This window comes from Rhinatrema bivittatum, chromosome 8, assembly GCF_901001135.1.
Source record: "Rhinatrema bivittatum chromosome 8, aRhiBiv1.1, whole genome shotgun sequence".
NCBI classification, from domain to species: Eukaryota; Metazoa; Chordata; class Amphibia; order Gymnophiona; family Rhinatrematidae; genus Rhinatrema; species Rhinatrema bivittatum.
Genome location: NC_042622.1, coordinates 12726239 through 12740533, shown reverse-complemented (window position 1 = coordinate 12740533; position 14295 = coordinate 12726239). Strand labels below are relative to the sequence as shown.

Sequence of the window (14295 nt, the reverse complement as noted above, 5' to 3'; positions counted from 1 at the left end):
GAAGGGTAACACCTGCTGGTCAGCTTCAGGGCTCATGATTGTAAGTTTCCAGAAGCACATGGCACTCAGCAGAGGACCATCACTGCAACGAGAGGGGATATAAAACGAGAAAAATAATCCCGAGTTGTGAATGAAGGCTCGGCAACCAGATCTCAGCTCTGACAGCGACTGAGCTGGAAGCACAAAAGAGCAGGAGGAAACAGCTGGGGCAAAAAAAAAAAAGATCTCAATGTGTTGTGCAGGGAATATTTTACAGGAAAAATATGTGAAGCAGTCACTGCTACAGAAGATTAATTTAATGTTATAATGAGTCAAATTTATATAGCACAATTTTCCATGCTGTAAAATGATTAGGGACCTTGATTTTCAGTTTTTAATTTTATTTTTTCTGGGAATTTCAGTGTTATAACAAAATATCAGTGGAAAAATGACTTTAAGGACATAAGAACTGCCAATTCCAGTAACTTTTAAATAGCTGTGCGGGTGCACATGTACAAGCGTATGCCGGCTCGCGCCAATGGATGCGGCTAATTTATAACACACGCACATAGATATGCGCTCATGGTATAAAATAAGCTGTAGGCACATACATGTGCACACAATTTTATATAGATGCATGCCCGTGCACAAAAATGCTGCCTCTATTGTGTAAGTGAGGGAAGTTTAGTAGATACGCACACTGACGCAATTACCAGTTTCCACAGTTCATTCTCGGTTCGCCCAGGAAAATAATAGGATTTTCTAACCCCTCTAGTTAAATAGCCTCTCTTTTACCCTTTTAGTCCCAACTCTTAGAACCCCACTGACAAGCCTAATTTTTAACATTTCATGACTTCCACGCCATCCCCAGAAATAAAGTTCCACGGTAAGGGACCCCAGTGTACACTTGTGCATGTAGATACTTACCGTACATGCTGGTTTCATTCAAACATCCAGGAAGGCCCATGCCACGCCCCTTTTCTGGAACAAATGTTTGGTGCGCGTACCCGCATGCATTTTCAGATCTGCGTGCTGTGCGTCAGCCCGACTTCTGCACATATCTCCTGGCTTTGGCGCACGTAGGGCTTTTAAAATCATCAAGCTCGGTATCCTGTGTTCAACAGTGGCCAATTCAGGTTGCAAGTACCTGGTAGGATCTCACATAGTAGATAAAGCCCATGCTGATAACGCTCAAGGATAAGTAGTGACTTTCCCCAAGTCTACCTGGTTAATAACAGTTTATGGACTTCTTCTCCAGGAACTTATCCAAACCTTTTTTATTTATTTTTTTTAATATAATTTTTTCTTTATTGATTTTCATAATTTATAATGTACAGAATTCAAGAAAAACAGTACATGCAATAGGTAAATACAGTTTTAAAGAAATAAAACATTAGCACAAAATCACCCTGCATTACTGAACCCAATAATATGGGGGAGGAAGGAAAGATTCAAATCTTTGGAAACATAGACTCCTATGACTTCGAGGCCGAGAAGAGGTTTAATTACTTTTGGCCTTTACCACCTAGATTTAGCTAAGATAGATCTTCCCTCAAGTCTGTTTTGTCTACCAAAAAAGTTTCCAAGTGGGCAGGGTCAGTAAAAATAAATCTCTTAACCTGATATGAAAGAAAACACTTGCAAGGACATTTTTAAAAGAATGTGGCTGCAATAGCTAAGATCCTATTTTTTAAGGATAGAAAAAGTGTCTCCTTCGGGCCTGCCTGACTCTGGAGATATCTGGAAATAAAAAACAAACCCTCTGACCACAAAAGGAAACTTCCTTAACACTGAAACATTTCTGGACTACCAGATCTTTTTCTGAACAAAAAGAGACAAACAACGTAGCTCTTTTGGAAATTTCCTCAGCAGACTCTCTTCAAGGAAGCTTGTAATACCTGGACTAGTTACTATCTCTCCATTTTCTCGCAAATCTATAGTTTCATTACCCCTCGGTTTAAGAAAGTAGAAGATGTTAGAAATTTTAGGGATGTCACCTTCCTCGTACGACAGCATCTCTTTCAAACATTTCATGTGAGGAAAGGAGGCGAGTATAAGGAAAAGTTACCAATCTCAAATTCTTAGGTCTAATCACATTTTCTACATTTTCCATTTCAGTATGCAACAGAATATTATTCTTAATATGTAAACACTCATTATTTTGTAATATTTAAAGTAGAGACAGAAACCTCTAATTCAGATAATTTTTTATCATGTTGTTCAATAGAAACCCTATTAGCATTGACTAAAGAGGAAAGATGTGCATTTACTTGAGATACATTTAGATCTAACTTAGCTAACATCCTCCATACGTCTGTGAGTGTGATATTCCTGGGTTCATCTAAACCCTGTTGTACCAATCCTTCATTATTTGTTAACACGAGATCACTCACAGTTCTTTGATCCAAACCTTTTTTTAAATCCAGCTACACTAATTGCCTGTTTCACATCCTCTGGCAATGAATTCTAGAGCTTAATAGTGCATTGAGTGAAAATAATTTTCTCGGATTTGTTTTAAATGTGCTACTTACTAACTTCATGGAGTATCCCCAGGTCTTTGTATTCTCTGAAAGAGTAAATAATAGATTCATATTTATTTGTTGTAATCCATGAATGATTTTATGGACCTCTATCACATCCCCCCTCAGCCATCTCTTTTCCAAGTTGAACAGCCCTAATCTTTTTAGCCTTTCCTCATAGAGGAGCCATTCCATCCCCTTTATCATTTTGTTTACCCTTCCCTCTAGCTTTTCCAGTTCAACTACATCTTTTTTGAGATGTGGCGATGGGAATTGCACACAGTACTTTAGATGCGATCTCACCATGGAGAGATGCAGAGGTATTATGACATTCTCCATTTTCTTTTCCATGTGTTTCCTAATAATCCCTAACATTTTGTTTGCTTTTTGACTGCTGCTGCACATTGAGCTGAGGATTTGAAGATCCTCACACAGATCTTTTTCCTGGGTGATAACTCCTAATATGCAATCTAACTTCTTGCAACTACAGTGTGGGTTACTTTTATCTATGTGCATCACTTTGGACTCGTCCACATTAAATTTCAACTGCTATTTGGATTCTTATTCTCCCAGTCTCACAAAAGCCTCCTGCAATTTCTCATAGTTCGCTTGTGATTTAACAACTCAGAATAATTTTGTGTTATATGCAAATTGGATTACCTTATTCATCATTCCCTTTTCCAGATCATTTATAAATATATTATAATAAAACACTGGTCCCAATACAGACTCCTGAGGCACTCCACTGTTTCCCTTTCTTCACTGAGAAATCTGACCTTTTAGTCCTATTCTCTGGTTCCTATCTTTTGACCAGTTTTCAGTCTACAATAGGACATTGCCTTCTATCCCGTGGCTTTTTAATTTTCACAGGAGTCTCTCATGGGGAACTTTGTCAAATATCTTCTGAAAATCCAAATAAACTATATCTACCAGCTCACCATTATCAGTATATTTATTAACCTCTTCAAAATGGGCTGGATTTTAAAAGCGCTACGTCCATATATCGGCTTACGCGCGCTGGGCCTATTTTATAAAGGCCCGGCGACGCACATAAAGCCCCGGGACGCGTGTAAGTCCCGGGGCTTTACTAAAGGGTGGTCCGGGGGCAGGGAGTGGGTGAGGCCAGAGGCCTCCGACACAACGGCCATTTGCCACTGTGTCGAAGGATCGCGTGCTGGCAGACTGCCGGCTTGCGCATCCTGCGCCTGCCCTCAGCCAGGCGCAAAAGGTGAGATAATAAATTGGGGGGTGGGTTAGAGTAGGGCTAGGGGGAGGAAAGGTTAGGGGAAGGGGTGGGAAGGTCAGTTTAGGGGGAAGGGAACGGGGAAGCCCGGGGGCATCGGCGCGCGCAAGGTGCACTAGTGTGCAGCCCCTTGTGCGCACTGACCCCCGGTTTTATGACATGCGTGCGCCTGTGCCGGGTAGTACGTGCACATGTATGCCCACGTGCAGGTCTTAAAATCTACCCCAATATGTAGCAGATTGGTGCGGTAAGACTTCCTCTCTGTAAATCCATGCTGACTGTGTCCCATTAAATTAATTTTTTCAATATTTAGTGTGTTTTTTCTTTAGAATAGTTTCTACAATTTTTCCCAGAACTGAAAATATACTCACTGGTGTATATTTTCCAGATCGCCCCTGGAGCTCAGCATTACATTTCCACCCTCCAATCTTCAGGTACATGCTTTTATTGATAGGTTACACATTAATAGTAATAGATCTGCAGTTTTATTTGTTAGTTCTTTCAGAACTCTGGGGTGTAAACCATCTGGTCCAGGTGATTTTCTATTCTGCCCTATTACATATTCCAAATTCACCGTGATATGTTTCACTTCTTTCGAATCATCGCTATTAAATACCATTTCCTGCATGAGTATCTCAATAACATCCTCTTCAGTAAAGACTGAAGCAAAGAATTCATTTAGTCTTTCCGCTATGACCTTGTCTTCACTTAGAGGCAGATTTTATAAATTTGCGCAAGCGTGAACAAAAGTACGCTGGATTTTATAAGATCCGCGCGTAATTTATAAAATTCGGGGTCGGCGCGCGCTAGGGGGTACACATTTGTGTAACCTGCGCGCACCGAGCCCGGCGCGTGCTGCCTGCTCCCTCCGAGGCCGCTCCAAAATCGGAGCGGCCTCGGAGGGAACTTTCTTTCCACCCCCCCCCCCCCCCCCCCCCCACCCCGCACCTTCCCCTCCCTTCCCCTACCTAACCCACCCCCCCGGCCCTATCTAAACCCTCCCCCCCCCCCTACCTTTTGTTGACAGATTTACGCCTGCTGAAAGCAGCCCGCTGGAGCGCCATCACCCGACCCGGGGGCTGGTCCAGAGGCCTCGACCACGCCCCCCGAACCGCCCCCTGACCCCGGACATGCCCCCGGACACGCCCCCCTCCCCACCCCTTTTACGAAGCCCGGGACTTACGCACGTCCCGGGGCTGTGCGCGCGCTGGCGGCCTATGCAAAATAGGTGCGCCGGCGCGCGAGGGCCCTGCGCGTGTAAATCTGGCCGGATTTACGCGCGCAGGGCATTTAAAATCCGGCCCTAAGTGTCCCTTTAACCCTCTTGATCTTCTAAAAGTCCAACTGGTTTCTCTCACAGGTGTCCTCCTTCAGATATATTTTAAAAAGATTTTATTATGAGTTTTTGCCTCTACAGCCAGCTTCTTTTCAAAATTTCTTTTTACTTGCTTTATCATTGTTTTACTTTTAGCTTGCTAATGCTTATGCTTTTTCCTGTTTTCTTCAGGTGGATCCTTCTTCCAATTTTTTAAAGAAGTTCCTTTGAATAAAATAGCCTCTTTCACCTCACCTTTTAACTATGCTGGTAGTTCTTTGGCCTTCCTTCCATCTTTTTTAATGTGTGTAATACATCTGGTCTGGGCTTCCAAGATTATTTAAAAGTACCATGTCCTCATCTGATATAAACTCTTAGACAGTAACTTTAAAAAGAGCGTGCAGGTGCCCATACATGTGCGAATGTGCGCACGAGTACCGTATTTCCACGCATATAACCCGCGGGTAATGTGCGTTTTTACCTACCCCGCATGCCCCCCGCGGGGTATAAACGTGGGCGGGTTATCCAGAAAAAATTTTACAGCAGCGGTTAACATCTCTCTCCCCCCGCCCCGGCGCTTCACGCCTGTCTCGCCCTCACAACCATGGCGGAGCTGTAGCTTCCGGTCGGTGACTGAGAGCCCGGCCGTGCGCTCCGAGAGCGGGCAGCGTCCGCCCTGCCGGGAAAAGCCGCTTAGCACGGAAGGAGCAATGGGGGTAAGGCTGGAGGGAAGCGCGGGTTCTGGCCCAGACCTGAGCGGCGCTTCACGCCTGTCTCGCCCTCACAACCATGGCGGAGCTGTAGCTTCCGGTCGGTGACAGAGCCCGGCCGTGCGCTCCGAGAGCGGGCAGCGTCCGCCCTGCCGGGAAAAGCCGCTTAGCACGGAAGGAGCAATGGGGGTAAGGCTGGAGGGAAGCGCGGGTTCTGGCCCAGACCTGAGCGGCGCTTCACGCCTGTCTCGCCCTCACAACCATGGCGGAGCTGTAGCTTCCGGTCGGTGACTGAGAGCCCGGCCGTGCGCTCCGAGAGCGGGCAGCGTCCGCCCTGCCGGGAAAAGCCCGCTTAGCACGGAAGGAGCAATGGGGGTAAGGCTGGAGGGAAGCGCGGGTTCTGGCCCAGACCTGAGCGGCGCTTTACGGCCTTCCCCTCCCCAGGCTTTAAGCTTGCAAGTCCTGCAAACCGCGCAAAGGTCCCCGGGGTTTAAGCGGCTCTTCCCGCCAGCCTGCTCTCACTGCTCCGTGTTCACGGTCTGATTGTGACAGAGGGTTTCGCATGGAACCAGAAATCGGTTAAATGAACGAATGAATGACCGAGGGATGCGATGCCCCTCGGACAAGCGCCCTGTCTGCCCGCGGGTTATATGAGGAGGCGGGGTATATTAAAACTTTTTTTCATAAATCTGGAAAACCTGCGGGTTATGTGTGTGGGCGGGTTATATACGTGGGCGGGTTATTGTCGTGGAAATACGGTACATATCCACACCACATATTATACATATTATTCACACCACCATATTATTCACACCACCCTAACCACCCTAACACCACCATATTATTCACACCACCCTAACGTTCCAACGCAATGTATCTCAAAAAACAACAGAAGGTAAAACTATTCAGGTGCGCAAGCTATGTGCAAAAGATGAGCTTACCAATGCTCTCAACAAGGAACTACACAACCTTGACCTAACTGATGCTAACACTGCACTCGCAACATGGCACTCTCTAACTAACACTGTTGCAACCAAAATTTGCCCTCTACGCACTAAGAAAATCAAACCCCCCAATACAACAAAAAAACCTTGGTACACTCCCGAAGTAAAAATTCTCAAATGCACCCTTAGGAAACTAGAAAGAGATTGGCGTAATGACCCCTCTCTCTCACGACGTAATGCTTACAAAACAATCTTAAACAAATACCGTGAACAAACTCACAATGCAAAAAAGGAATACTATGCCAAAAGAATTCATGATTTGCAATTTAACGCAAATGCGCTATTTACATATGTAGCCCAATTGACAAAACCCAATACTACACCCCACATGGACAAAGATGCTGAAAAGAGAAGTGAAGAACTTGCCAAATTCTTTCATGAGAAAATCGCAAAAATCATGACCCGATTTCCTAACAACAATCTTCCTGCCAAACCCATCCCCAATATACGGCATGCCACTTTCAATTCCTTTGATCTCACCGGCTCCTTAGAAATTGAAAACACCATTAAAAAAATGAAGCCAGCCACACATCCTAGTGACACTATTCCTACAAAGCTCCTCATATCTATCCCTGAAATAATTGCTCCACACATTGCTAATATTATCAATTGCTCCCTTACCCATGGAGAAGTTCCTACACCAATGAAACAAGCCATCATTAAACCCATACTAAAGAAACCCAAAGCTGAGCCCTCTGACCTCTCTAATTACCGGCCCATTTCCAATCTACCTTTCCTAGCAAAAATCCTTGAAAAAATTGTAAACACACAACTCACAGATTACCTGGAAAAGCATAATTTTCTCGCTCCCACTCAATTTGGCTTTCGTAAGCATCTTAGCACCGAAACCCTTCTTATCTCACTCACCAACGCCATCCTCACTGGGCTTGACAAAGGGCACTCCTACCTCATAGCCATGCTTGATATATCGGCAGCATTTGACACCATAAACCACAATATCCTCATTTCCCGTCTCAGTGAAATAGGTATAGCTAACACCCCCACTGCGCTGGTTTGAATCCTACCTTCAAGATAGACAATACAAAGTCTTCTTCGGGGACAAAGAATCTCAACTATACAACATAAACCATGGAGTACCCCAGGGTTCTGCCCTATCTTCTACCCTTTTTAATATATACATCCTCCCCCTCTGTCACCTCCTTTCTGAACTTGGGCTCTTGTACTTCATCTATGCTGATGATGTACAAATTGTCATCCCAATTACTGACTCCCTGACCAATGCCCTCAAAAAATGGGAAACTGCCCTATCAGATATAAGCGCACTCCTCACCAGCATCAGCTTAGCCATCAATCCTGACAAAACCGAACTCATGATAATCTCCCCCAACAAAGGTAACAACAATGAATCCTCCACACTCTCACCTCTCCCTTTAGCCATCTCTACTGAACATGTCAAAAACCTAGGCGTCACTATTGACAGCCATCTTAATTTTAAAAAACACATCAATAATACTATAAAAGATGGATACTTCAAACTGCATACCCTTAAGAAACTTAAACCCCTCCTATACCAATGTGATTTCCGCACAGTGCTGCAATCCCTACTATTTGCTAAACTCGACTACTGTAACGCCCTCCTGTTAGGCCTCCCCAATTCCACCATCCTACCGCTGCAAATGTTACAAAATGCTGCGGCCCGTATCCTCACCAATACAAGAAGGTCAGATCATATCACTCCCATACTTAAAGAATTGCATTGGCTACCAGTTGCTCAAAGAATCACCTTCAAAGTCCTATCTCTAATACATAAGACCCTATACACTGAGAACATGAACTGGCTCAATAACGCCATACAGTTCCGCAAACACTCCAGAACCCCCAGACCGCAACACGCAGCTACACTCCAATTACCCCCTCACAAAACTACCAGACTCGACACAACCAGAAAACGTGCCTTTGCCTTAGCTGGCCCCTCCTGCTGGAACAGTTTGCCACCTGACCTTCGTCAGGAACTATGCCCAAAAAAATTCAAGCAGAAACTTAAAACATGGTTATTCTTAAAAGCCTTCACATAAAGCAACCACCTTCACTTCCAGCTACTCCCCCCTTGCTTCTCCCTGAGACCAAACTTATGTAAATTTGTAATTATGCATTATCCTTCGAGTTACATAAAGTACTCCTCTCTAATATCTCTATAAAGTTGATGCCTAGTAATCTATTATAACTAATTTATTTAATGTATTTATCATATGTATTAACATTAATATATTCTTCTTAATTCTTCCTTTTATTTTCCCTCTCCCTCCCCTTCCCTGTTTGCATTCCCTGATTCAATTTTTCCTTGTTATAATCTCCTAATGTCCTTTCTAAGTTGAATATTAATTGTAAAGCACTGCCGCTATTTTCTATCTGTTCCAGCGCTGCTGCTAAAGTTTTGTTGAATGTACACCGACATGATGTTACTAAACGAATGTCGGTATATAAAGAACCTCAAATAAATAAATAAATAAAATATCCGCTGGAATCTGTTATTCTATGGTTGACTCTGTGCAGAAAACACCAGTGTCAGCTATTTTGTTATTATGGTTGAAAAAGAAAACTCAATAAAAAGGTTTGAAACATAAAATATGCCTATTGCACATGTATGTGTGCCTAAATTCAAACGGTTGCTCAAGCAAACATAATTTTTGTATCTTCCTTGTCGGCTTTAACGCACACAAGTAAGCATTTTAAAACATGCTCACATGAAGGACATTCCCAGTTTTTCCAATTCGTCCACCAGTTTGTCCAGTCTATCTTGAGGTCATCCAGATACTTCTGGTTCTTCAGCATGCATTTAGCCCAGTTTACTCAGACTGCTCATCCAATTGTTTTAGATGTAAAAAGAAATTTATGTTGACTTACACATAATCAAGAGAAGAAATAAACGTGTGGCTAAAAGCCTGCTGTGCACTGTGGCCGCTGGATTTAAAATACGGATTTACGTGCATAACAGTTGGCCCTGCCCCGGAACGCCCCTGACACGTACCAACTCCACTCCCTTTATTTTTATTTTTTTACTCACAAACGTGCATATACACGCATAATTTGCGAATTGCTTGTACTTGACCCATATGCTCAAGGATATAGGTCTGTTAGCATGAGCAACTCTTTTAATATTCATCCCTTAACTTTTGTAGCTGGACATTTTAGTTTGTTTTTTTTAAACTATTTACTTAATTTTATCAAAGTCTCCCTATTGAAAGTTAAATATTAGTGCAATAGATTTACTTAATGTCCTCCCTCCAGTCATTAAGTCAAATTTGATTGCTGATGCCTGTGTTCCACTAAGCAGTAGATCTAAAATGGCTCCCCTCCGATCAGTTCACAGAGCAGCTACTCCATGAAACTGTTATTTATTTCATACAAGCCGTTAAGCCCGTTAAAACGGGCTACTTTACATTTTTTTTCAGTCCATTTTCGACCACAGCACCCTTCTACACTTTTTCTCCCTCACTCCCCCTTCCCCTTGTTCACTCACCCCTTCCCTCCACTCAGTCTTACTCACCCTCTGTCTCCCACTGCCTCCCTCCCCTCACTCTCACCTCCCCTCAGTCACTCCCCACCCTCTCCCTCAGCCCTCCTCCACTCCCTTTTTCTCTGCACCACAACTTCTTACCCTTCCACTTACTCACATCCCTCTGTCTCTCACCTCCCCCTCATTCTCCCTCTCCCCTCCCTTTAGAGGAGCAAAACGTAAGTTTAAAAAATGGGGGGGAGGACCTGGGATAGGGGGCGGGTAGGGACGTTCCCTCCCAGTCCGCTCCTTAATTAGAGCGGACTGGGAGGGAATTGGGGAAGCCCAACGATGTGTCGCCACGATAATTAGTGAAATTCTACACCCCCCCCCCTTGCGCACGCTGACGGGGACTTTATAACATGCACTCGCCAGCGCACACGTTATAAAACCACGCGTTCCTGTGTAGGCACCGGTTAGCGTTCACACATGGACGTTCGTGCATTCTTTTTTGAAATCTACCTCTTACTGTGGGTAAAATGTATTGACAATTTTCCTTTTGAGCTTTTACCTGGTTGATATGGGCGAGGGGGGAGGGGGATTGGAGGTTAATTATTGGAAAATAATGGACCTTTGTGGAATTTGTTCATGATATACTCTCGTTTTTCTTGTCAATAAAATTTAAATACAAAAAAAAAAATGTATTGACAATTCAATAGCATAGATTGTAGCAATTTTAAAAAGCCCATTTACCCGGGTAAAGTGCCTTTACACATATGAAACCCAATTTTAAGCGTGTAAATGGTTTCACAAATCTTTCCCCCTTCCCTGTATTGTTCTCTCCTGTAGTTTCTCCCCCTCATCCTGTGGCCTGGCGCTGCTGCTCCTGCAGCCGTTCCGTGGCTCACGTCACAACTTTACCTAGTCCAGCAGTGCTAGCTGTAGCCATAGACTAGGATGGTAGATGAAATGCATTTGGCCCATCCACATCTCCTGCTGAGCGTTAGGGTCCCTGCCCCCTGCCTCTCCCTTAATGTTGATAACTGTCCTGGTATCGGCAGCACGCCAGCCACAAGGCTCCTTCACCAGGGCAGTTTCTGGTGCAGGAGGAGCCACCCAGGTAAGATTTTTTTTTAATATAATATTTACATATTTTGAGTACAACTTGTGTTACTATTATGTACATTTTAAGAAATGAGACTAAGCAAGTATTTTTGGAGAGGACGAATTGTCCAGTGCTATCAAATACGCACCAATGGTAAGGGAAGATGGAACAGAAGAACAAAATGCATGCAAAAGGTTTGCCACCAGTTACATCCAGAATTACAGAAAGCCTCAATCTAGGCCCCTAGTCAGTTTTCATGGAAATGTTCCTAATTTATGGATATGCAAATGTCAGATTGTTTCTAATAAGGAAGAAAGTTCTTTCCTCTTGAGAGTGCAGCACAACTAACTGCCATAGCGAGCTGGGGTGGATGGAAACGGAGTCTCTAGTAATTGCGTCTGTCGCATTAATTCCAGATCACTGCTGCTACTGCTGAAAAACCCTCCCTTCATCTTCCTCTGTTTAGCTGGCGCGACGGAAGCCACGCTCATTGCTGGAGTGTCGACCTTTGGGCCCAAGTTCCTGGAATCCCAATTTAGCTTAAGTGCCTCGGAAGCTGCAACCTTATTTGGTAAGCGCGGCTCCTTGGATTCACTAGAGAGGTGGACGTGGAAGCTGAAAGGGCGTAACTAGCCCACAGTCACCAGGGGGAGAGCCGGCAGAGGTGGTGGGCAAGCCTGCAGCAAACATTTTCACTTTCCATTTGTGCTCTTATTACTTGTTAAGTAAAACAAGGAAGGAACATTTTTAGGGCACACTTCTGTTCCAAACTGTTAAATTACCAGGGAATCTTAAATATGCAGGAAGTCAAACAAAATCTGCTTTGAGTCTCTTCTGTGGGGGTAGATTTTATAACATGCGCGCGCCCACCTCCCACCGCACACACGTGGACGTGCCGATTTTATAACCCGCGTGAGCCGGCACGCGCGCATGTTATAAAATCAGGTGGCTGCCCGCACACGCGCGCTGGATTTTATAATCTGCATGCACGTGTGTGCGGCGCGCACCAGGGGGCTGTACTTTCGCAAACTCCGCACAGCGACGCAATCGGGCCTTCCCCAGTTGCCTCCCAGTCCGCAGATTCCCGGCTAATTTAACAGTTTGGAATAGAGGTGTGCCCTAAAAATGTTTTCACTTTCTTTCTTCCTTTCTTTCTTACTTGTTTTACTCCTCTCCAATTAAGGAGCGGACTGGGAGGGAACTTCCCTAACCCCCTTGCCTATCCTTCCTTCCCCTCCCCACCCCTAAAGCTTACCTGCTTTGGCTCAGAAGTAATTGATGCGCGCCAGCTGCCGGCACACGCCCAGCCTTCGACCCGCCCCTTCGCAGAGGCCCGGCACTTGTGCACGTACCAGGGCTTCCGCGCGTGGCCAGGCCCGTTTGAAAATTCACCCAGTGCGCGCAAGGCCCGGCCACGCACGTAAACCCCCAGGATTTACGCACGCAGGCCTTCTAAAATCCGCCCAACATTGTATGAAATGCAGGAGAAAATATGCTAACAATAGTTCTGTACTGCCACGAAGAGCTGACAATCTAAGTTTGAGCATCAGGAAGTTAAGCAATTTACTGAAGCTCACACAGCGAGTGGTACAGAGGGGAACAGGACTGAGGACTTTCTGCCCTGCCCCAGTCCTCAAAACCCCTCTCCATCCCCCCAAGCACATTAGCATATCCCTAATGAATGTGCACTTTCTGCAATCTATGCAGATATATCTCATGCCTATTCATTTGAGGGGGGGAGGGGGGTCTGAACATCAGCCCAAAATAAGCCTCCTATATTGTTTCTCGTACTTAATTAATATCATTTTTTTCCAGGTTATCTTGTGGTGCCAGCAGGAGGAGGAGGAACATTCCTTGGAGGATTCATTGTGAATAAGATGAAGCTTCACTGTTCTGGAATCATCAAATTATGTGTAATATCTGCACTCCTGAGTCTCTTGGCTATTTTCATTTTCCTAATTCACTGCCCAAATATGCCTGTGGCTGGGGTGACAGTGCCATACAATGAAAGGTAAAAACCAAAACACAGTTCTAAAACTAAGGGTGTCGAAGTTAGCCTTGGTCTTGGAAGAATCCTAGAGGAAGCTAAGGCCTGAAGTGGCCTCCCAGTGGAGGTGGTGGAGACCAGCACTTTGGGCTGAGTACACATTCAAGTCCCAGCTCTGGCCCTGGGAACACAGGTAAAGGTTCCCCACATACTGGGCAGGCAGTTTTGAAAGTAAAGCACTGTTTTACCTGTGAAAATAGCTTGGAAAGTTACCCTCGAATAATCATATTTGAATATATTTTTGCAAATTTACGTCCTGCTGTAATTGTAATCTGAAAAGCTCAAACCTTATTTATTTATTTATGGTTTTTATATACCGATCTTCTTACATAATATGTAAATCAAATCGGTTTACAGAGAACAGTTGAAAAGCTTGCTTGTGGGCAATTACATATAACAAAGAACTTTTTTGAGTAACATATTGTATAACTTTTTGAGTAACATTTAAACATAGTAGCAAAAAATACATGGCTAAACATAAACATAAGAACAAGATGTACATGGCATAAGAATTTATAATTTGTAAGTTGCCTGACTATCAAAAACCTGCAGGGTGACCGGACTTTCTCTATTTCATCGCCTGCACCGTTAGCTCCTAATCTTTATTGCAAAAACCTGGCCATTGAAGCCCCAAACTGTTGCTGCTACTTAGCACATGCCCGGGCCCATTTCCATAAAAGTCCGGGGCTCCGACTTCAGCAGCATAGGAGTTGCCATCGTCTTTAATTAAATGTGCCTCAGTCGCCGTTTGATTTAACATCTGTTGTGGGCTCCTTTACTTCACCCCATCTTATCATCTGGCACCCCGCCATGGTCTCCCGGCGACGAAGCCTCAACTGCTGGGAGGACCCCCTAGCTTGGTGCTGCGGCCATCCCTGTCTAGTATAGCTTCGAGCACATTCTGTAGGCCAGAATG

At 44.5% G+C, this 14295-nt stretch overlaps 1 protein-coding gene across 1 annotated transcript in view; it reads left to right on the top strand.

Moving 5' to 3' along the window:
* Nucleotides 1-14295, top strand: part of SLCO4A1 (solute carrier organic anion transporter family member 4A1) — a 127429-nt gene that overhangs the window by 96232 nt on the left and 16902 nt on the right. The window contains 2 exon segments of the mRNA XM_029612402.1: nucleotides 11749-11903; nucleotides 13148-13343. Coding sequence (XP_029468262.1) covers nucleotides 11749-11903; nucleotides 13148-13343 — 351 coding nt within the window.